The sequence below is a fragment of the Megalops cyprinoides genome, chromosome 15 (assembly GCF_013368585.1).
Source record: "Megalops cyprinoides isolate fMegCyp1 chromosome 15, fMegCyp1.pri, whole genome shotgun sequence".
Lineage (NCBI taxonomy): Eukaryota > Metazoa > Chordata > Actinopteri > Elopiformes > Megalopidae > Megalops > Megalops cyprinoides.
Window position 1 is genome coordinate 26,172,876 of NC_050597.1, and position 23,137 is coordinate 26,196,012.

At 51.9% G+C, this 23,137-nt stretch overlaps 1 protein-coding gene across 1 annotated transcript in view; it reads right to left on the minus strand.

Moving 5' to 3' along the window:
* Window positions 1-23,137, minus strand: part of birc6 (baculoviral IAP repeat containing 6) — a 129,908-nt gene that overhangs the window by 43,774 nt on the left and 62,997 nt on the right. The window contains exons 57-65 of the mRNA XM_036546560.1: window positions 20,475-20,604; window positions 18,652-18,783; window positions 17,761-17,922; window positions 17,073-17,246; window positions 11,987-12,183; window positions 10,372-10,672; window positions 8,793-9,010; window positions 3,808-3,972; window positions 3,300-3,465 (exon numbers count right to left, since the gene is read on the minus strand). Coding sequence (XP_036402453.1) covers window positions 3,300-3,465; window positions 3,808-3,972; window positions 8,793-9,010; window positions 10,372-10,672; window positions 11,987-12,183; window positions 17,073-17,246; window positions 17,761-17,922; window positions 18,652-18,783; window positions 20,475-20,604 — 1,645 coding nt within the window. The remainder of the gene's footprint in view (window positions 1-3,299; window positions 3,466-3,807; window positions 3,973-8,792; window positions 9,011-10,371; window positions 10,673-11,986; window positions 12,184-17,072; window positions 17,247-17,760; window positions 17,923-18,651; window positions 18,784-20,474; window positions 20,605-23,137) is intronic.

The window sequence follows — 23,137 nt, forward strand, 5'->3', positions numbered from 1 at the left end:
CTGCTCTGACGCCCGCTGTCGTATGGAGGTTGGCGTTTGGTTATGTGGTGTTTGCCACGCGGCCAAGGCCGGGTGACTTTTCCCCACCCCTCTCGAGGTCGAAAGAAGAAATACAAAGCTGTCCGCTGCAACGCCGCTGCCGCAGGGAACTGGTGCTGTTCGCCCACAACTTCTGGGTTCACATGGAAAACACTTCCAAAGAATAGCCTGTTTCAATTGGTTGCCGCTTAAACCCAGCGGTGTTACTAAAAGGTGACCTTTTACCAGTGTGAACAGCGGTTATCTAAACAAGAAAGGAAGAGGACATCAACCGGCAAAACACCAATAAGCACAAAGGCCTTTACGGTCACGCATACAGCTTTTATAGGCTTAGGGGGAAAAGGTGACCCTCTTCACTGGTGCAGAAACAACAAGCAAATAAGTAAACAACTCATACAAATTAGCCTTTAAATTCAGTTACGATAAACAGGATAACGGCAAGCTGCCTGAAATTTCACCAGGCCAAACTTGCCATCTTAAAGAGAGTGAAGGCACGCATCAGTCAGGGCTGGAATGAAGAGGCCGTTTAAGCTGGATCGATGGGAGAGGACAGTGATGAGGATAATTAGGGCTGACCCGTCTCCTGGCCGCTACCTGCTCCGAGGCCGTCAGAGACAGCTGTCCACCGGGGGGGGGGGGGCCTCAATGTCACACGTCTCCCCTGGGGGACCCAGCGCAAGCACGCACCGGGGGAGTGGGAGCAACGGTTTCTCCCCTTCCACTGACTGTCACTCAACACTCGCTCTTCCGCTTTAGAGAGGCTATCTGACTGCCTTTTGGCCTGGGAGCTGGGGCCTGATTTAGGATGCTTCTACCTGATTATTTCCTTTGAGGAAGAGCGGCTCTAATAATCATATAAATCCCTCGCAATCAACAACCGTGCGAGACACTCCGAGGCTGATCTATATCACACCCACAGGAGGGGGCCAAAACCACACCGTAAATCCCACTCGGTGGCGGCTGGAGCTGGAACGGAGAGACAAAGCAGAGACCCACCACCGCCTCTGTCAGGTCGAGGACGGACGTGCCGTCTGACTCCGGGAAATTTAAAGTCCGCTATCATTTTCACTTACTATAAATTTGTAGAGCCAACGCGAATCGTTCCTTACGATACACCACCGGCATCCATTAGCGCGGGCATTAATCCAACACGGCCGCCCCGTCTGGTGACGTAGCAGCTCGCCTATGTGAAATCGGTGCCACGCGCTGAAGGCAGGTTTGCACGCTTACTGCTCGGTAACGAGGAGGGAGAGCGGCCCTGCACATGCCCAATCTCTTTTCCAACTCTGCCTTTCAATGTCTGCTGCGACCACTCTCTCTGTCTCTCTCTCTCTCTCTCTCTCTCTCTCTCTCTCCAATGTCTTTTTGGAAGCAATATCCTTTCCTGGCCGTCCACAGTAAGTTATTAAAAAAAAGACACACTGTGGGAGTGCTTTTAGGTCTCTCCACACTTTTTCATTACTGTAGACCCTTGACATTCATTGACAGCCTGCTGCTTGTGGACTGCTAGGAATACAAAGAGAGAGAGAGAGAGAGAGAGAGAGAGAGAGAGAGAGAGAGAGAGAGAGAGAGAGAGAGAGAGAGCACTCAGCTCCTTTAAGTTATATCAGTACAGAATTTACATCACTGAGCAACACTACAGAGTAAATGTGGACCGTTCGTGGGGCTATTTTACTTTAAAATTGGGGGGAAACGCACCCATAAATTTAAGGATTTCATCATTGCCGTTTGAGAGCAAATGGGTCGTATTTCAAAAAGAGGTAAGGAGGAATTAAACAGTGCTGTAAATTGAACACGACCTAATAAAAGCAATTTCCGCATGTTACACACTCCTTGGACCGTGGAGGAGAGGGTCTGGAGAGAGGGCACTTGACAGATGAGGACAAATTATGACACTCATCTCTTTATCTACAGGTTTTTTTCCCAACACACACACGCACGCACACGCACACGCACACACGCGCACACACACGCACACACGCGCACACACACACACGCGCACACACACACACACTCTTATTAACCAAGCACTGCGGAGCAGCTGTGTGCACAGGGATGACTGTTCATTATAATTCCATGACCCAAGTAGAAGGCTGGTGGTGTTTGTAACTTTGTTATTTGCTGGAGATGGAATTGCAGAGAGACCTCTGAAGACCACCTGTATCTAGTACTTCCATCACAAGGCGAAATGGAGCAAACCTCTGCGCACTGTAGCGGGAGATTCTGACACAGGCGGCGGAACAAGGAAAGATTTTTATAACCCCGCGGAAAAGTTGCTTGGCTCATCGAAATATTCCTATCACACAGCGCTGCTGGCCCAGACCGTCATTTGCATATTCCGAACATTAAACGAAGGGTTTAATTCTGCATCAGAATGAGTTTTCTTATCACACAAGGATTCTTTGTTTCTGCAAAGAAATAATAGCGATTCAGTGCAACTCGCTTTAAAATAATTACACCAAACCGTGGCAAATAAGTAACCACTAATTAAATACGATGGGAGCTTTTACCCAGATTACACAGACAAAATAATAAAGGGATGAATATCTGTAAAGGGTAGGTTCGACTAATTAAAATGGCTGCAAGTTTTTGGAATTAATTGGAAGGAGTCCTCACTCTTCCCCTCCTGACACAATACCTTGGTTTGAGCGAGACACAGGGGCTCCACCTGCTGGCTGACTGGGCGACATTCAGGACAAGCACTGCAAGCCTTGCAGACACTTCATAATGCCACCTTCTTGCCAAAAAAAGGGTCAGTAAGGACCATTAGAAATAACCAATACAGGAGCGGGCAGCACTCTGACTGCCCTGACGTTAATTGCTGGGGAGACCCAAAGATTTGCACAGGCTGAAGTGAGGCGGGGAGCGTTGGCGGGAAACCAGCAGCCACTCTGCCCGCTGTGGCATGAAGGTCGAAGCCGTCTGCATCTGCAGCACGGTCACAAAACACGCAATGGAAAATCCTACAACCCGCCAGTTAAAGGCCTTCAAACAAGGCAGGGAGGGGAAACAGGAACAAGAGAATACCAAGGACAAAGACATACGTCACGGACACGATCGGCTGAATTCCCGATCGAGGGCAACTCTAGCGTGGGCAACTCTAATGAACGCGAACAAGTTAAACTCAACGGTCACAAGCTTCCACCTGTGATCTACAGGCCCCACGGTTATCTTGTAGAGACCGGGGGGGGGGAGCAGCGAGCATGGTTTGTGGAACCCGAGGCACGAGGAACGAGAGGAAACCCAAGGTGGCAGCTCACCAGAGTCGTTGCGCAGGTAGGAGGACATGGCGGGGATGAGGCAGGACTGGCTGAGCAGCTCCTGCAGGACTGAGGGCAGGGCGTTGCTGTTGTGCCCGCGGCTCTCTCCCGTGGGCATCTCGCCCGAGCCCGTGCACCCGGCCGGGTTGATGTAGCTGGCCAGAACCTGGGCGGTCCGAGAGAGAGAGAGAGAGAGAGAGAGAGAGAGAGAGAGAGAGAGAGAGAGAGAGAGGGGGAGAGAGAGAGAGCGTGACAGGGAGGAGTTAGCATGACACTTACCACAGGACAGTCCGCTTCCTCCTCCGTGTGTGTTTAAGGTGATATGAAGGTCTACTTGCACACTATCCCTGGGACTGAAAGCCCCCCCTTTTGGATTTTACAGGTGAGGGTCAAAATCTGTTCAGTCTGTCTCCCAACCCCCAGGTGAAGAAAAAGCACACGCTACACGGGTGTGCTGAGTTCGTGCGCGTGCGCCCGCGTGGGTGCCGTCGGTGCGGGGGCGGCTGACCTGCAGCAGGCAGGTGACGTGCTCCTCCTCCAGCCGCTGCTTGGTGAGGGCCTGCTCCACGTCCCAGCCCGAGGCCGTGGAGCCCGTCCCGAAGCCCGTGCCCTTGGCCCAGTACAGCTGCTGCTCCTCGCTGGTGCCGCCGGCGTGTCCGCTCGACACCTGAGACTGGGCACAAGCAGGGGGCAGCTCAGACACCCGGAGGCATTCACGTTACATCACACCACTGTCATTTAGCAGACACTCTCATCCAGGGCAACTTACACAGGTTTACGATTTTACCTGTTAACACTGCAGGATATTTACTGTGGCAACTGTGCCTTAAGTTCCTTCCCAAGGGCACAACAGCAGTGCCCTTGCAGGGAATCAAACCAGAAACCTTTTGGTTACGAGCCCAGCCTATTTAAGGGTTAACTGAGTAAAGGGTTTGACTGAGTTATGTCGTTGTGCTTTTTTTTTTTTTCTTTTCTTCGCGCAGCTGGTGTCCCTGATCGCACGAGACAAGGCGCAAGGTTGTCGTGTCATATCTCAAGGACACCTTTATAGAGGTGGGTTTACGATGGAACTATTCATGTCAAGCGCTTTACTGAAAACGGAAAGAGACGTGTGCCTACCATGCTCGTAATGTCACACTGCTGCCAAAACAGCTAATTTGACAAGCTTGATCTTTATATAAAGTCACATCATTGTGCAGGAAAAGCTCGGTGATCACGAGACCGAGGGCTGGCTTGCCTTTCCTTGGATCAGTGCATCCTCTAAGCTTTGCTTAAAGAGATTATGAGACAGTCTTTTCTTTGCGCTTAAGGCTCTGATCACTTAAATATATCACACGATAAGAGAGATACACTTCCCTGAGTGCAGTATGAAGTAGTGGTAGCTGTAACAGTGAATAGGGGTATTATGAGTTTGTAGTTCAGTAACCATTCAGTATTTAAGAGGATTTCTACACATTATTCATCCTTTAAGCTGTTTCTGTGACCATATCTACGTACTGTGCACAGTACAACAATAAACTTCCGAGCAAACAGCTATTTCACAATTCTATGAGCACAGATTTAACTGGCTGATCCCAGGAGTGATCACAGATATATTGCCGCAAATTATTAGTAGAAATATATGCAAGAATAGCCATTTACTTTCCTGCTTCTAGCACAAGAACTAGACAATATTGTCTGCCATCATTTTTTGAAGAATTCTGATGCCTCAGAATCTCCCCTGATTATCTGGGCTTGGCTGTGATCAGGAGCAGCTGGAAGCAGCACTGGTTCCATAAGCACTGATCTAGGATCAGCTTATCCATCTGCAGTAAAAACCTTAACCATTATTAGAGCAATTGTTTATTTGGTCTGGGATCGTTGCATTTAAACACTGTCTCGCAAGACTGTGGCACTGTGAAAGGAAATAGATGGGCGGCAGTGTAGCATAGTGGTTAAGGAGCAGGACTCGTAACCGAAAGGTTGCCGGTTCGATCCCCGGTGGGACACTGCTGCTGTACCCTTGGGCAAGGTACTTAACCCATAGTTGCCTCAGTAAATATCCAGCTGTATAAATGGATAACATTGTAAAGAACTGTAACCTGTGTACGTTGCTTTGGATAAAAGCGTCTGCCAAATGAATAAATGTAAATGTAAAATAGATACACAGAGGCACAACTGTGAGCAAGCTTTACCAGCACAGGGGTGCAACTGTATACATTATCCAAGCTACATAATAACAATAATAATGATAATCTAATATTTGTAGCACCTTTCATACAAAGTTTTCAAAGTATTTTCCAAAGAAAAGAAACATACATACAGAGGGACCACAGGTCACCTGCAAACAGTGAAAACCCTTCAGTACCCTTATCACTTGTCCATACTGCTGACCACAAGGACACATCATGGAGACCTTCCCTGTCTGGGGTAGAGGACACTCAGCATGGTTGAGCTGTTCAGCCCCGGCCCTGGGTGCTCTGAAGGGTCTAAGACTAATGAGGCCTTTACAGTCTAAGGTATGTAATCCAATTTTGCAAGTACTGCCTCAACACACAATATAATTTGGTGACACTGAAAACACTGACCCACAGAGGGCTAGGATAAAAAAAAATACTGTGGATATAACCGCATGTGGTGTTATTTCATCTGTGGGTTTATCATAATTCTAAAATGTTGTGTGACTTGGACTTCCGTAGTAATAGTAACAATAAAACATTTGGCTATTTGAGCCCAGCAGTAATTTAAAGTGTGTCAGAACTAAATCTCAAGAGCTTTGTCCCGAGACCGCCTTCTTCAGTAGAAGACGACCGCGAACGGCTGAGAGAACACTTCTTTTGACATTCAGATGACGTCAAGACACTGCTGTCGGCGTTGGGGCGACACTGTTCGAATGCTTCGTTTTGGACGAGAAATCCGCACCGCCTGCAGTAAAACTCCTCCACGGTTCATACCCGCCGCGACACGCTAATGGGAGCAAACGTTCGCCGTCTTCCTGAGCCCACAGGAAGCACCCCGCACACCGCACACCCTTGCCTCCTCTCCTCTCAGGTGAGCTCCCCATCTGCTGTGCACTGGCAGAACGAGGGACGGAAAAGCATTACCCCTCTTTCCGAAAACCTTTAAATATTTCAGAGGGGGAATTCTTTATTTAGGTCACAGGAGGGGGGGGGGGGTTGTGACCTTTAGCTGAAAACAAAGCTGGGACCAGGTGAGAGAACTAAACTGCCGCGTTAGAACACAAAGAACAACAACAACACCCAGCAGGCTCTTCGGAGCTAACGCAGACTACAAAATGGGAAGCGTAAAGCTTCTGCCGTGGCTTACGCAGAATAAAACACGCTCTTCTGAAGCATCCAGCCAAAATCCTTCCACTGGAGGGTGTCCCACTTCTGGTGCTGGAAGGCCTCAAACCAGTAGGGTTACTCGTACCCTCCAAATGAACGAGCATCAAGCACCTTGAGATCCATCAAAAGAACTGAGCTCTAATATGCGGGGGGGAGGGGGTGGAGGATAAATCTTGTGTGCTGGGGACTTCTGTGGCGGGGGCTGGGTAACCCTGCCCTTTCCTGCCTTTGTCTGCTGAGTGCCGTGCTCTCTGCGAAAGGGCACTCGCTTCCAGCCGGATGCATTATCTTGTCCTTTTCGGATGCAACCGGAGCGTCTGGAGTGCCTGTTCTCCAGGTGACGGCACGCCCTGCCACATTCCCGGAGGGCCGCGCACTTGAGAGGCCAGCACGTTCCTCGGCTGCGTATTGGCATTTTTGCGAAGGGCACTCGAGGTGTGCTTTTTTTCCCCAGTAACGAAGCATAGTGTTTTTCACTGGCGCTCATAACCAAAATGCTCGCGTGTGGGGAGAGTCTTTACTCCCGTGCAGAATAGTAGCTCTGAAGATCATGTAGTGGTGTGAAGATGAGTTACCGCCTTGTCATGTGGGGAGGCAAATCAATCAGCCAGACATGAAGGTGGGGGTCACCTTCATAGATAACATGCGTGGAGGGAGAATGGGGGAATGGGGGAATGAGCTGCTATGGTCCAAGGTCTTATCTCACCCGCATGGGCTCCAAATTGTGGTCACCCCCTGCCAACTCTCCAATGACAGCTTACTGATGAGGACACCCATACTGACGAGCAGGAGTGTGCTGGGGTGCTTCAGTGGCTGGGTGTGCCCTGAAGCCACAGCCACAACACGACCACGTATCTGAGGTCCGATCAGGACCTACAGCACGACTCCAACAATGCTATGGTCCAGTTAATGTCACAGTGTGGAAATTGGACCAAATGGAGGGCAGAGGGCAACACTTCTATTCATACTGCAGAATTAAAGAGTATAGCAGAGAGGGGCTTTCGTGAGGGTCAGAATGTTCCAGAATGGTTTTGGCTAGTTTTACAACATTCGGGATTCAAAAGAAGAACAGTGAGGGTAACAGAGTTGCTGTTTCATTTCTCAGGCATTCTGAAGCTACAGGAGATAGGAAATCAGGCAACTTAAACATCTCAATCGCGTCTCAAAATGCATTGCCTGTAGACACAGACACTGGGAGGGCTTCGGTCCTCCAGCAGTATTGAGCTACAGTCTGAAACCCTGGCTTTTCTTTGTGTACCGTGGGTATAAACACTGTTTAAAACCGTAGAATAATCAATAAAGCAGTGTTCAGAAGGCCGGCCGGCCAAGGAGTACATCATTTTCATTCTACGGCTGTCGAGATTTGCCCTTGCTTTGAAATTAGTGGGAGTGTCCGGACTGTACCAACCTAAATAAACAAAGTTTGTCTCTTTACTTGCTGGAGGACTGTAAAGTATTAATGGTAGATGGAGTACAACCCGCTTGTCACTTTGATAAGTGGTGAGTGTGGACCAGGAAAATAATCACCTCATTCACTGGTAATTGCAGCTTCAGAGCCAATGACTCAATTTCTAATTCACGGATTTCCCTTCCAATAAAATATTGCAGGACAAAAAAAAAAAAACACCTTTAAAACTAAAAACGCACGCTTGCGATGTAGAGAACACATTTGGACAAGGGGTTTGTCAAGGGATCAATTCTGATAAGGCAGAGCTTTGACCCATCGCCCTCCTGGAATCATTAAAGTGAGCGATGCTATGAACAGAACGGTCAAATGGGACCGTTTGAGCTGAAGGATCGAAGGATACAAAAAAAAGGTGAGGCGACATTAGCGGAACCGACGGCACTGGAAACGTCACGGTGACCGCGGAGCACGAGCTTCGCTTCGCGCGGGCGGCGCGCGGTACAGGGCAAGCCGATTCGCGCCGGGCTGCGCTCACGCTGTTCAGTCCCCGCTCTTAAACAGAGGAGCTCTCCCAAAATCCCTCTCCACCCTACAGCGCTAGTCAAACGCAGTTACGTTGCATGGATTCATTTAGCACCCGCTCTTATCCAAAATAACAGAAGTGCATCCACTCGGTGGACGCACTTGTCATCCGATGGATCCACTCCTCGGTACGCACCGCGTTAGCGGGGACGGAGGCCGCGCCGGAGGCCGGGGACTCACCTCCGCCTGGTTGGCGCTGGCGTTGGGCACGCGCGGCGCGTGGTGGCTGAGCGCGGACAGGCAGGCCAGGATCAGGTGGATGGCGCCGATCTCCAGGGCCATGCGGCGCAGCAGCAGCCCGTCGTCCGTGGTCAGGGGCGTGGTGCTGAAGAGCGTCCGCAGCACGTGGAAGGGCAGCGTGGGCAGCACGTTCGCCGACGGCGACTGCAGGATGTGGCCTGGAGGGGGGGCGAGGGAAGCCCGATCAGTCATCGGAGGACCGTCCTAACCGCGCCGACTGAGCCGATCCGATTGGACCGACCACTTTGCCAGAATGGCCCAATCAGCGGCCTGGCCAGGGACTGGAATTTATGTATCGGTCATTAACCAGCTTTAGACCAAGGACTAAAATTTGCATGTGTTTTTCCCTGAAGGAGACTTGGGCTTAACACACATCAATAACAGCAGGGAAGGACATCACGGGGCAGGCCGAGGTTGAATCTAATGTATTAAAGGGCAGGGCTTGTCAATATTAAACAAGCTAATGCGAGTCGTTTAGCTAAATTATCCACAAATCCAAAGACAGGTACGGTCTCAAGGACTAAAGAGAAGCGTGGCAGCAAAAGGAGCAAACGTGTTGAAACTGTAAATGGACAGATTAAAACATCCACTCCCTCTTACGTTCCCAGCAACGAGAGTCAATATAAATCAGCTATATTATATCACAGACAGCTAAATATCCCGAGCTTTCTGATAATGAGGATTATCGATTTGCTTGTCCCACACTCCGCAACAATCAATAGCTTTTAAGTTTTGCCAGAAACGAGCAGCTCTCATTGTGGGGTTTTTCAGCAAACGCTAATTTAGCCCGAGTGATCAGAAAGTTTGCAGGCGGGTGTTTAAACTTCTGCCAGAGCTTCTCTTAAAAGAAACAACACAGAGAGGGAAAAATTCAACAAACAGAAGGGCCACAAAAGGGGCAGAGGTGAAAGAGAGTTCATGAGCTGTATTTATTTTTTTTTTCATTTTTCCATTTTCTCCCCAATTTGGAATGCCCAATTTGTCATCGATGTTCGGTCCCATTGCACAACCCCTACTGTCAATCCGGGAGAGCCTGGACAAGCACGTGCCCTCCTCTGAGACACGTGATGTCAGCCGCTGCCTCTTTTCGCACTGCAGTCCACAAGCTAAGCTAGCACAGACATGAGTCGGAGGAAGACATTTCGTTTGCAGCTTTGGCACGTGGACCACAGGCGCCCGATCGACCAGCAGCAGTCGCTGTTGCTAATGGGACCGAAGCCCCTGCCGACGTACCCACCCCTATCCCCGGCGGAACGAAGCCAATGTGTTCCGCCCGTGAGTGACACGGTCGGGATCGAACCCGGGCCGTAGCGGTCAGTCGACAGTCGGAACGAGTGCTTTTACAGACTGAGCCACTCGGGAGCCCTGTGAGCTGTAATTTAGGAGAAGGGAGGAGCTCACGATGATTGGAAACAGTTTTAACAAAGGGTGGGGGGGGAAAGGTGTGAGTGGGGAGTGGCTTGCGCGGGGAGTGTCTCAGGAGGGCGCAGTCAGGCGGGAGGCGGAGACAGCGACTTACTGCCCTCCCCGTCGTCGGTGACACCCAGCACCAGCCGTAGCAGGCACTGTGCGTGCTTCCTCTCCTTCAGCAGCACCTCGGCGTAGCCCGGCAGCCGCAGGAAGAGCCCGAAGGCCGCCAGCGAGTGGGCGGGGATGGGCGACATGGTCTGCACCGACGACTTGATGGGCGGGGGCTCGGCGGCGATGGTCTCGGGCGCCTCGTACACCAGCTCGCCCGACTGCTCGATGGTCACCCACTCGAACTGGTCGCTGTCCTTGGGCTTCTCCTGGGTGGTGGAGGGCACCACAGGGGCGCTTACCTGGGGGGGGGGGGGGGGCGCAAAAAGGTCAGCTGGTCATAGGCATTCATCACCAATGCTCAGAGAGGGCCCATTCTACAGTGACAAGAACGCAGGCGTGGGGGCGACTGTTTTGCCTGAGCCCCCCGAGGACCCTAATGGCGGAATTCTGCTGTACACAGGCTGACGCAGACTTTGCGACCCGTGTCGCGAAAGATCTCAAGGTTTACTTAGTGGTCGACAGGAGCCTAATGTAGGCGCTGGAAGAACACTGTGTCAGAAGGCAACAAGTTAATTATTGATGGGCTTATGTGGCAGGCCTTTGAGGGCAACTGGCGGGGAACAATAATTTAACTCTGCTTGGGAGGTTTTAGACCTGCTACCGAAAAACCCGACAGCCAGACTATAAAAAGGAAAGGAATTAAAATTGCAATGAACCTGGATAAAAACGCTAGCTGGCCTGAATGAGGGGGAAAACACTCTTTGTAATGCCAACTGCGAGGCAAAGCAGCAGCAGCTCTGAGAAAGCGCTTAAATAATTTAATTCCACCAGGACAATCTGAAAAACACAGCTAATTTGGTTTCTGGAGCCCCCCTCGCAGAATATCCATTCAGCAACTCACCTTGTCCCTACGCGCCTTCAATTACGGCGTAAAGTATCAATTTACCTTCATTTATAAGGCATGACACAGTGCGCGGGAGCAGGGAGGAGACAAATATGGAGTAAAAGGAAGTAGGACGTGGGCCAGTTGTCACTGCTTCAATCGAAGGATTAAGTGGAGAGACAGAGACCAGAGGAATGCTTTTCAGGGGAGCCCGTGCCTTCAAATTAAAAGTCTTCCCAGTCTGGCTAAATGTTGTTTATTCTCATCACATAAAAAAAAAGAAATATCTCCAAACGTCCCCCCTCGTTAGCTGTTTTCAGTTTGACACAAGCTGAGAGTACTGTATAGCAGTGCAATGTAGAACTATTTTAAAATATATTTTTTATAGATATTTTAAAATATTTCATGCTTCGATGCTTCAATTAATGCTTCAATAACTTAAAAGTTAAAAAAGTTAAAATTGCCCAGCAGATTTATCTAATACAGTACGACACATTGATATATATTATCAACTGGTCCATCCTATATATTGATCTGATATTCCCTGAAACACAGGTATCAGTATTGGCCATAACAGATATCAGTCTGCTCCACAGAGCTGACATTAGATGAACTGGTAACGGTGTGGTACAGCATGTATAACAGAGCAGGTGGTACCGCTTGCGGGTGAAGCGACCATGTGTTATTACTCAGTGTGAGAGACGTGGCTTGCAGCGGCGGTGGCGCTTGCCTGCTGGATGACGTCGGGGTACAGCATGGGCAGCCTCTCGGCGATCAGCGCCAGGCCGCCCATCCCGGCGAACACCTGCAGGGGCGACTGGATGGGGCTGGTCTCCAGCAGGGACTCGTCGATGGCCGCCTCCAAGCACTCCTCGCCCGGGGTCATCGGCTCGTCCTCGGGGCAGACGTTCAGCATCTCCCCGTGCTCTGTGGGAACGACGGCGCCATGGGGTGAGAGAGAGGTCGCAGGGTCAAATCCCTGCTGCTGTGCCCCTGATCAAGAGGGAGCCCTGAACAAACAATGTCAGTGGGTTCCTGTATATGCACTGGAAAGGAATGCTGGGACTGTTGCTCTTACTGCAGACACTGAAGGCACTCATGAATGGGAGGGAGACACCGGAGTAGCCCGCTGCAGGGCAAAGGAGAACAAACCAGCTCAAGCCGGCTCAAACCGGCTCAAACCAGCTGTAACCATTTCAAACTGGCTAAAACAAAACATTTTCAAGAGAACACAATTCAGTGCAAATCTGGAAACCGGCGCAACGGCAGCCACCCTACACGTAATTATCATCACAGATAATATGATCTCTGCAAGACACCGTGAAAGGCTTGTCCTCGTCTGCACTCCTTACGGCTTTCCACGTGAAAGTCGAACGGGTGGAGACGGGAGACAAAGGGAGTAAAAATAGCGCCCATTATCGTTTTCTTCCCGAGCGCCTCTCGCCCGTTTTACGGTGATATAAAGCCGCAGTCGACTGATAGGTCATCTACGAAAGCAGCACATGGTCTCTCTTCAGGAACGACTCCAGAGGATAAAATAAAAGAAACTATTCACCGCCCCCCCCCCCCCTCCAGGGGGAGGGCTTTTTAACGCCGAATTAAAAAGTCGGCGGGGTTCTGACTAATAGGGTCTGCAACAAGCCCGCTGCTGCCTGGGTTTCCAAATTGGATTAGACGAGGCTGAGCGTGAGAGAAAGAGAGGGAGAGAGAGAGACAGGTGCACCTGGTCTCTCAGATTACTGTGCAACCCAAGTGTTGGCAGGGGGGCGAAACGGGCCATGAGGAGAATACCTGAACATTCTCAGTTCTTAGCCACGGTGCTGTTCATTGGCACAGGGCTGGAGCTGTGGTAAAGGATAACAAGGGCTGCAAGCTCAGATCTCCAGTAAAGATCAGTGCCTCTGAGTAAGACACTGTACCTGCACTGCATTAACAGGAACCCGACTTTGCTGCATTCGACACCGTTCAGAAAATGCACAGGAAGACAACAAGAATGTGCCTCCGAGTGTAAAAACTAAAAAGGGGCAGGCTTTTTTCAACTCAACGTGAAACTGGCTGATTGGGCGCGGGGAGAAAATACACATACATTCAGTCAGTTTTTTCAATGGCCATCCATAACCCCCCCCCCCCCCCCCCCCCCGCCACAGAACACTGACTGAGGTGAATGAAATACAGTGGTCTAAGCTTTCAACCTATGGCAAAAGAATTAGCCTTGAAACATTAAAATGGTTGGAAAGCAAAAAAAGAAAAAAAGGGGGAAAAAATCCGCTTTATCGTGCTTTAAAAGGCCTTGGTCCATTTGCGGGAGTTGATAAAAGGCTTTTAGTGGGACTTTAGCCGGTGTGGCTCCTCGGCGATCCCCCTGGTCTGCGGGGAGCGGGCGGCGGGGTGGGAGAGGATAAATGGATTCCGGAGGGTTTCCCCTGGCTACTTCCTCACCGAGGCTTTTTAGAGCTCTCCCAGGATCCGCCTGCATTAGCCGAGGTCGTCGCCCTCCTCCCCATCCATCAGCACCAACGGGCCCGGAGAAGACTGCGCTTCCCGGTTACCTGGGAGAGGGCAGGGGCTGCCGGGTAATCCCGGGAGGCCCATCCGTTCAGAGCATCCTTCATTCGGGGGCGGGAGAGGGGCCGGGCCGGGCCCAGCGCCTCCCACCGGGGCGGGAGGGCGGCGGCAGTAAGAACGGGACAGCGCAGCGCGGCCCGACCTTGAGGAGGCACTCCGTTTACACGGGACGCCAAGGTCGATCAGCGACTTTCAACAAGCCGTCACGGACACCCCATAAACATGTCTGACATTTACACCTGACAGCGAAAGGATGGGGGGGGGATTATTATGAAATATAAATATACCCCCCCCGCGCGCCTCGCGAACCGTTGCTGAATTTGTAAGCAATGCGGGCCCTTCAGCTCGGCAGCGGTGGGTGGCACTGACAACGGCGGCTTTTTGAAAACGCAGTAACGCGGAGCAGCGAGAGAGCCGCGCCTCCCTGCGGGGCTGCGGCGGACCCCCTGGGAGTTTAATCGCGGGAGGCAGGCGGGTACGCTCGCGGGGCGGAGCTGGTGCGCTCTGCCGCTCAAACTCAGCGTCATCGCGGCCGTGGGCCCACGGCTGGCCGCCGGCCGCGAAAGCGGGGCGTGAGGACAGCAGGGAGCCCTGCTGCAGCACCGCGGGAGAGCCGCCTCTGCCCCTCTCCCTCTCTGAGCTGGAAAAACAAGCCGGGGGCTAGAGGATACATCTGTGTGAGTGTGAATGTGTATGTGTGTATGTGGGGGGGGGGGGTGTGCTTATGAGGGTGGCAACCTGACAGACGAGGTGCTGAAAGGCTCCCCGAGATGAGAGCGTCGGAGTGATGCATGCTGGGACAGAGTTTTCCGGAGGCTTCCCTCATATCTGGATGCCTCTCATTCGCCGGCTCTCGGGAGCCGGCTGTAAAGTGTCTGCCTTGGAACAGCCCAAATCAAAGGTCTCAACTTCCAGCCCGGACAAGGTGGCCAGATCTGTGAAACGGGACAGAGCCCGTAGCGGAAGCATACGGAACACATGCTGGATTATTAATTCATAATCCCTCAAAGTTTACTGCCGCTATAAAGTGAGGGATGCCCGACGACACTCGCTATTAAATATTGGGAAGGTGGTTATTTATTGATACCCGCATCAGGCAGACCGTGCTCTCCAGTCTTACAGAGCAAACAGCCCTCTCACGGTCACGCTCAGGTTGAACGCACACACTTGCAACAAGCAATCGGATGTTCTGAGCCACTCAGTCGCAACCCACAACATCTACTCAAGGGCAGCAGGCAATGACAAACAAGCAAAAAAAAAAAAAAAACTCAGAGGAACCCACAAAGACAACTAAAAAAACACAAAACAAAACAAAAGACAATTACAAATTACAAAATTGCGAGTGACACTTATGTGTTTATCTGAATGTGGTTTAAAGCCTGTATTACTGTAGAAGATTCACCTTCCGCCAGACCGCAAATGCGGCCATGACGGCATCAATCAACTTCCCAAGTCCCGCCCCCCCCCCCCGGTGGGCAGGGCCGACATTGACGGGCGCTGACATCATCGACGCGGGTGTCAGCGGACGCGCCCGCTCCGACCGGAGGAGGACGGCCTGACAAACACTTCAGCGTTTGGGTGAGCGAAATCAATCCGCTTCTGCTGCATAATGCATAAAGCCGGAGCACCGGGGCCGGAGGAGGGAAGTCTAATTTTACCCTCGCCCCTGAATTGCAATCGCCAGGACTGCCGCAGACAATGACAGCGGGGGAGAGGGGCGGAGGGACGCCCAGTTGAAAGAGAATGCCGGAACACTGAGGGGGAAAAAAGGTGCAAACTCTACGCCACAGCACGTCTTCTCTACACCATTGATCTCCTCCACACAGAACCCGGCTCATAACTTTTTTGGTTGAATTTGCACGTAGCAAGGAGAGACAAAGAAAATAACACCGTGAACATAAACATGAACTCTGGCAGCTATACATGTGGTAAGAGCAGTACTACCCTGCGTTGAATATAAAGCCACCAGGTGATTAATATGTGCTGGCAGGGTAACTTAGGCAATGTTCGTACATCTGACCCGAGGAACGCGCACTGAAGTGCTCCCCCGGTGAGCTGGCTCAGCGCAGGAATATGGTTTGATGACGACTTGGGAGTTTAATGCATGGGAGCTTTTACTTAGAGGCAAAGCAGGTTATAGGCATTGTGACGGAGACCGGAATAAATCCACTGAGACAGGGCTTGACGGGGAAAGGCACAGTAAAGGGGGAACGCTAAAGGTGCAAACACATTACGAACTGCAGACGCAGGACGAGGGAAGCAGAAGTCTTTTCTTTACAGGGGCGGGAAGCAGGGCGCGGGGCGGTCGCAGCCACGGCTGAGTGGTGACCCGGACCCCGAAAAAAAAGGGAAGCGAGGTCTGGGGTAGCAAGACTAATTCACAGGCCTCTCCTGGGTGGCAGTCGGACATAAGCGCAGAAACACGCAGACACATTAACTAGCTGATTTGTGGCGGGCAGGCTTGTGAAGCTCGCTAACTGCTGCTGGCGTCTTCATTGGGCTGAAATGCGCCTGGAAGCGTTCTTAATGTGGCCACAGCTCCTACATGGACCGGTTTCGGCACATCACCCCTTTCAGCAGACGCTACGAGGAGGATGCGGCTTCTTCCCCTTCCGCAAAAACCCTCGCAGGAGGAGTGACACGAAAGACTGGAACCCGCCTGCTGCAGGGGTGAGCTTTAGTGATGAGTATGTCACCCGCGTATGGCTACTTAGCGAGTCTCATCACTGACAAGGGCCCTTTTTGTCTTTCAGAGATATTCACCCACCCCGCTCAGAATTGAGATTTCACCCGCCTGAATTTGTTTTCTAAAAGAAACTTTTCTTTGTCCCTGCTTCCCTTTCTGATTACGGCACAGCGATACGCTGTCGACAGATCAGTTCTAGCAGACAGCATAGGCGGAATGACATTCTGCGAGGACCGTGCAGGCATTATCAGCATCAAGAAAGGACCGCTGAACCGACTGAGAAGCACAAAATGACATCCCGGCGCCTTCCAAACAAGTGCGTCTGACAAAAGCTTCCGTCCGCGCCGTGTAATAATATCTCGCGCATCTCTGAGAGCGCACTTGCGACACGGACACTGAGAAATAGATGGCTGTCAGGAAAAAGCCATTAATTCCCCCGGAATAAGCTGTCAGCGCCGGGAGACGCGAGCGGCTCCGTTTGCCGAATTGGTTCGCCCGAAGCGCACGAGCCGGGGAAAGGGGCGTCAGGATGGGGGGGGCGGGGTACGAGGAGGACGCGGCGTACCTTTCTCAGTGCGCAGGCGTTTGAAGGAGTCCGTTTTGGAGAGGCCGGGGTCGGAGATGACCTTGGAGCCCAGCTTGACCGTCAGGTCGATGGAGCGGTAGCCCTGCGGGAGCTTGCGGTCGTACAGGAGGGTCAGCAGCTGGGCCAGCGTCATCTCGGCGGGCAGGGGCTGACCTGCAGGGGCATGGAGGCGGGGGGGGGGGGGGGGGGGGGGGGGCGGTCAGCACCTGTCGCAGTGCTAAAGTCACCCCCACACGGTACGGCAGGGACACGCTCTACACACACACATCCATCCATTCCCACTCCTTTCAGTTTCAACTGCCATATTAGCACTGGGAAGACAAGTGTGCAAAACCTGCAACAGACTTTTTGTATTTTGAAGAAAAAGAAACACGCAAAATGGCATTAACGCAGTGTTATTTACAACATTCTGACTGAGCAAACAAAATTGCGGCCTCTGCGAATCTGCGAATAAAGCATTGTTTATGTTCAAGAGCATCCGTGTACATGTTTACCTTGAACCCTTGTGTTTACGGAGCTACAGTCTGTAATCATGGGGACAGAGAGGGGGCTCGGTTTGAATCGACTGAGGGAGGTCACCGCTTCAGCCGAAGGAGAGGCATGATCAATGGCCGTGGGGGCGGGGGGGGGCAGGCAGAGAGAGAGCGCAGAGGACGGCGGCGCTGACCTGGGAGGAGCTTGTGGTAGAGGTGAAAGACGGGCACGCTGATGGTTTTGGAGGAGGAGTCCACTCCCGACGAGGCCGTCAGCTTGTCGCTCATCACCCGGCCCCGCCTGGAAGGGGGGCGGGGCGGCGTGGAGACGGCCCTCTTCGACTGGGACTTCAGGCCTGGGATGGAAGGGACGGAAACCAACATGAGCTCAGAGGAGGCTGTGTGGAGGAGCGGTCTTGCCTGACAATGACTGAGAGGACCACAGCGTAACCTCAAGACAACCTGACTGATGGGATCCAATCACAGAGCTGATGAAAGTCAAAGTCAAGGGGCCAAAGCACAGGAGCGCTTCCATGGCAATGTATGGCATAAGCTCCATACAGTGTATAAATAAAACATCCCATATGACCGAATAAAAAATACCGTCATAATGAACACAGCTTGACACAACAAATGAATAGCATTGTAACAGACTGTCAACTAGTTCAAAGCAAACACTCCTTTTGAATTTGACGGTTTCAGAGATGGACACTCCCAATGCACAGCAGTTTGATCCATTCCAGGTTTTCCTGTGAGCAGCTGAAAGGACTGAATGGAAGCCTTCAACAAGCTGACTTGCTCCCTGTTTCTATTCTTAACTTCCTGTTTCTATTTTCCCAACAAAAACACGTTCAGTCACTAAAGGAGGCCAACCCTCTTAGTATTCCCATGACATTTAGAAGCAGACGCGGGTGCCTACTGTAGCCCTTCACAGTGAACAAACGAACACAAAATGCTTGCACTTGACAAAATAAAACCTCACTTCTTCACAATACCAAGGGCCCCCTTAGGCCCCTCCTCTCAAATGTTTGGGCGTGCCGCGATTGGCCGCAGCCATGAGCAGGGGGGGCGGGGCACCAGCCTACCTGAGGCCACCACCACGCTGTAGTTATCCTGAAAGCCGCTGTCCGCCTTCATCTTCTCCTTCTCCTCGTGGTTCTTCTTCTCCTTGTCCTCCTTCTGCTCGTTGATCAGCTTGGCTGTGATGCTCGGGGTGTCTGCAAAGAGGGCGGGGGCCACAGAGGGGGAGGGGTCACAGAGGGGAGTGTCCTCGCCGCTCAGGTTACATCACAAAGACACTGATGATCTGAGGTGCCCGGGTGTGTCCTCTGTCTCCCTCTCCGGTGATATCTTCTAATTCAAAATGAGCAAACGATCTAACATGCAGCGGGTGATGTTCCTGCCTGGGCTCCACTGAACCTGCATAATTATTTAAATACACTAATTTATTTAATGGACTGTGTGATGCCATCAGCTGGGCTTGCGACCCTCGGCGTTATCAGCTCAGATTAGAAACCTTTAGGGGTTGATAAATGCTTTGGTATTAGCGATTCCGAAGGCCTCGGTTGAGTGGACTGAAAAGACCCCTGCACCGTCGCCTCGGCTGAATTATATCTCCCTGAACCCCCCGCCCCCTTTTCCCTCCGAACGAGGGGCTAGCGGAGCGGGTGCTATCCCTGTCTTCTCAAGGAGAGCCATCCATCACAGGTGAGACGCGACTCTGCCTGCGGGCGTTGCCTGCTCAATGCCCCCCGGTCCCTCCCCCCTCCCCGCTGCCGCTGATACGCCCCTGACTTGACCTTGATGGTGGGGCGACGCCTCAAAGATTTGAGACTTGGAGGCTCTCCCACGATCTGGATCACTCTCAATCCCTATCTGGACACCTTGACCCACTTAAATTACAGAACCTTCCCCTCCCGGATAAAAAAAAAAAGCGGCCACATCCATTTGTGCGGAGAAAAACTCGGCCTCAGACTATTTTTAGAAAATAACAGGAGTAATGAGGCACGCGGCCAAATGACAAACTGGCCATGTTTCCTCCCTAAATCTGAACTCCTTGGCCACCTCGGCACTTGGGCTGCGAATTGACTTGCAATCTGACGGGCATGGGTGCAGTGCTGGCACTCACGGAGTTAACAGAAAGGGTGGGGGTGGTGGTGACATTTTCCAGGGCACTTCATCCGAGCTTCACAGCCGTCGTCGGGGGCTGGCATCGCCCGGGAGACGCGCGGAGGGGCACGGGGGCACCTCCTCGGGCAGGTACAAAGCCGGCTTTATTTATGTGCGCCCGCGGCTCCCATTAGAGGGAGACGCTCCTCCTAAACGCGGCTGAGCATGGCGGTCGGGACTCATTCCGCGAGCGTTAATCAGGAGCGTATCTCTGCCCGCGAGACTGCTAATACGGCTGGCCCTCTCCGCCGCAATGCTAATGAGGGGATGGGATCGGACGTGGCCGTCGCCTGGAAAGGTCAGCGCTTCTGCGCCCAGGGAGGCGCGGGAGGGGGAGGGGCCCTGCCGCGCATGTGTGAGCGTGCGTGTGTCAGTCTCCGAGTGTGTGCGAGGAACTGACAGGAGACATTAACTTCAAACGTGTCACCCACTTAAAATGAAAGGACCGGAGGACAGGGATAAAAAGCTTGAATGCTGAATGTGTGGGAGCGTAGGTTTCTTATGCGGTTGCTGTGTGTGCGTGAGCCCTGTGTGTACGTGTGTAAGGCGCGCATGTGCGCACGTGGGCCTGCGTTTTGTGTGTGTGTGTGTGTGTGTGCGCATGTACGTGGACACATGTACACCTACGTTCATTCACAGCCTGCAAATACGCTGAACTCTCTGTAATGGTGCCAACAGGTTTATAAAAATACCGTGACCTACAATACGTGCGTGACAAACGAAGAGGAAAAACAGTTACCAGAGACCCGGTCCAGGACTTCAGCGAGGGTGGTGGAGATGGGGAGGTGCAGGGTGCGGAATTTGTGCCCTGCTCCGTACATGGGGTGCTGGATCACGTGACTGGTGGCATTGATGCGCCCCTTGTACAACTGTGGGGAAAGGAAGAAAGAGGGGGTCAAAAGGTAGGAGAGAGCTCAGCTGGTGACCGACAGAAGGCCCGCCGGTCCTGTGCAGCTCCGGCTGGAACAACACACCACCTGCCCTAAGCAGCTTCCCACACCCAGTAATGCTTCTGGGTGTTTGGGAATGAGCACGCAGTCAACCCGCTTAATTTCACACGCAGCGGTTATTTTGGACTGTCTGAGAAACAATGAATAAGAGCGTGTCTGAAATCGCGAGCTGGCAAGGTTCCCAAATTCCTCCCAGACCGGAAACGCACAGGACGCACGGGAGGCCTTGGGGGTTTGGCCCGCCGGCGCCGATATCGAGCGGCTTTTCTCGGACGACGGCGAGCAGACGCGTTGGCCGGGACCGCACACCGAGGGCTGGGGCTCCGCTCGTCCGGCTTTATTGGAGCTGACGCGGCTCCTCATTCAGCATAAATGTTAGATGCGCGTCTCATTCCAGGCGGCGTTTATTGCTTTCCCTACCTGTGGGCGACAGCCCCGCGCCCCGGCAACGGCCGCTCAACTGTTAAATGTCCTCAGACCGGCTGCCCGCCTGCGCCAAGGAGCGCTTTCTACGCTCAATAATTCAGCAAAACCTCATAACAAACAATATCACTCCAGCTGGTGTGGGTGCCGTGCCACGTCTTACAAGGAAAAGAGCTGACGTGCGCATGCCTGCTGGTGGATGGGATGGTTCGGGGAGTCAGGGATTGGAGCTGTGTTCGGAGTGTCACTGAGGAAACTTTCTCAAAAAGACGGTCAAAAACAGACTTTCATCTCCAATTCCAGCCGGCTGGCGCAGCGTGGCTGCGGTCAATCCAAATGTCAACCTCCCTGCAGCCAGGTGTGACACGGCGGTGCGGGGAAGCAAAACGAAACGACTGGGAAACGCGAAGCTTGCGATTCGAGAGTCTAAAAGCTCACCGTATTTTAGAATGCTGGTGAAATGACTCTAAGGGCTGCTGGTCTCTTACGCCTTTCGCTTGGGGTTTGCCAGCATGCAGTTGTCAGCCCAGTGGACAGTGACGCTGTGGCAATTCTAATGAGGCTACTCTTCCCGTGCCCCGTGCTATCACCCCCGCAGGCTGACTTTCTCAAGGCTGCTCTCAGTTTCTGAAATATGAACATCTAACTTCCTGGTCGCGGATGGTGATCCCAAGAAAGGCAACCAAAAAGGCGCTCACCTTTTTTTTCCCCCTCATTCAAAAACTACAATTAATATAATTTGCTACAATGAAAATAATTCCGGCTCTGTTACCATCAACCTGTCAAGATATTATTATCCGCTGAAGTGACTCCATTCCAGTGTTGCGGGAAGACCTCGGAAGACTGGCACGGCCGCGCTAATCTCAGACAGCGGGGTGAAACCGAACTGGAAGAGTTCGCCTCGGGCCTCATTTGTTCCAGACGCGGCCCGTGGCGACTCGTGTCAAAGCCGGCCTCGTAGCTGCTGCGGGGAGTTTCCTGATGGAGTAAATGACTGCATTTGATAAAGCGCTTACAGTAATCTACTCAAACTGCCTCCCTCAATTACGTATCAAAATGACGGCTCGCAAAGCAAAAAAAACAAAAAATGCAAAAAACAAAAAAAAAAAAGAATAAAACAAACAAACAAAAGCGTTTTGGGATTAGAGAAATGGTGAGAGCGGCCTTCCGCGCCACACGTTCCACACGCCGGGCTCCCGTCGGCAGAGCTGCACCGTAGCGATGAACGAACTCACCGAGCGTTTCATGGTGGGGGGGGGGCTGGGGGGGTAGCGGCACCTCAGATTAAGCACATTATTCAGGCTGCTTGCGTCAGACGCATTGCCGGTAACAAAAGAAGACGAGAACGCGAAGTGCTTAAGCGGCGGCCGATAAATTGGACGCGAGCGATTCGATTGTCACGCATGACTTTTTCCGCGGGCGTGAAACCATTCCGACTTTCACGGCGGGCCGCGCGGCAGGGGCGGCGCTTCTATTAGCGCCACGGCGCCCCGGCGAGGGGCGGGTAAATCACGCTGCGAAAACGGGCTGTTGCCGGTTAATGCATAAACATTACAGTTTAGACTCTCTCCATTAATCATTCTATTTACATAAATAATTAACCTCAGCAGAAATTAGATGCTGCTGCTGACATTGAATGTTCTACCATTTAGCACTGAAATCATTTCCTAAATTGAAGAAAGGTGTTTGCAAAGAAATACATAAAAAATAGATCAAGACTTCTGCCGTGTCAACCGGTATTATAATTCTTCATATAACCAATTATGGTGACCTCCTAAATGCCTCGAGCTAAAGATATAAATAGCATTAAGTTAAAAGGACATGTAAGGTATCATAAAAAGTTTCCAGAGGCATAGATAGGATAGATTAGTACAAATATGACATAAAATAGTGTAAGCTGAAAGCGGAACAGTGGAGACAATGGGATGCAGATGAAAAATGTGTCGAGCTAGAAATTTTCTGTGTATTTTTGCATCTCTTTTACAGCATTGCCCTCTTGTGGTCATCAGGGAGTACTACATAAATATTG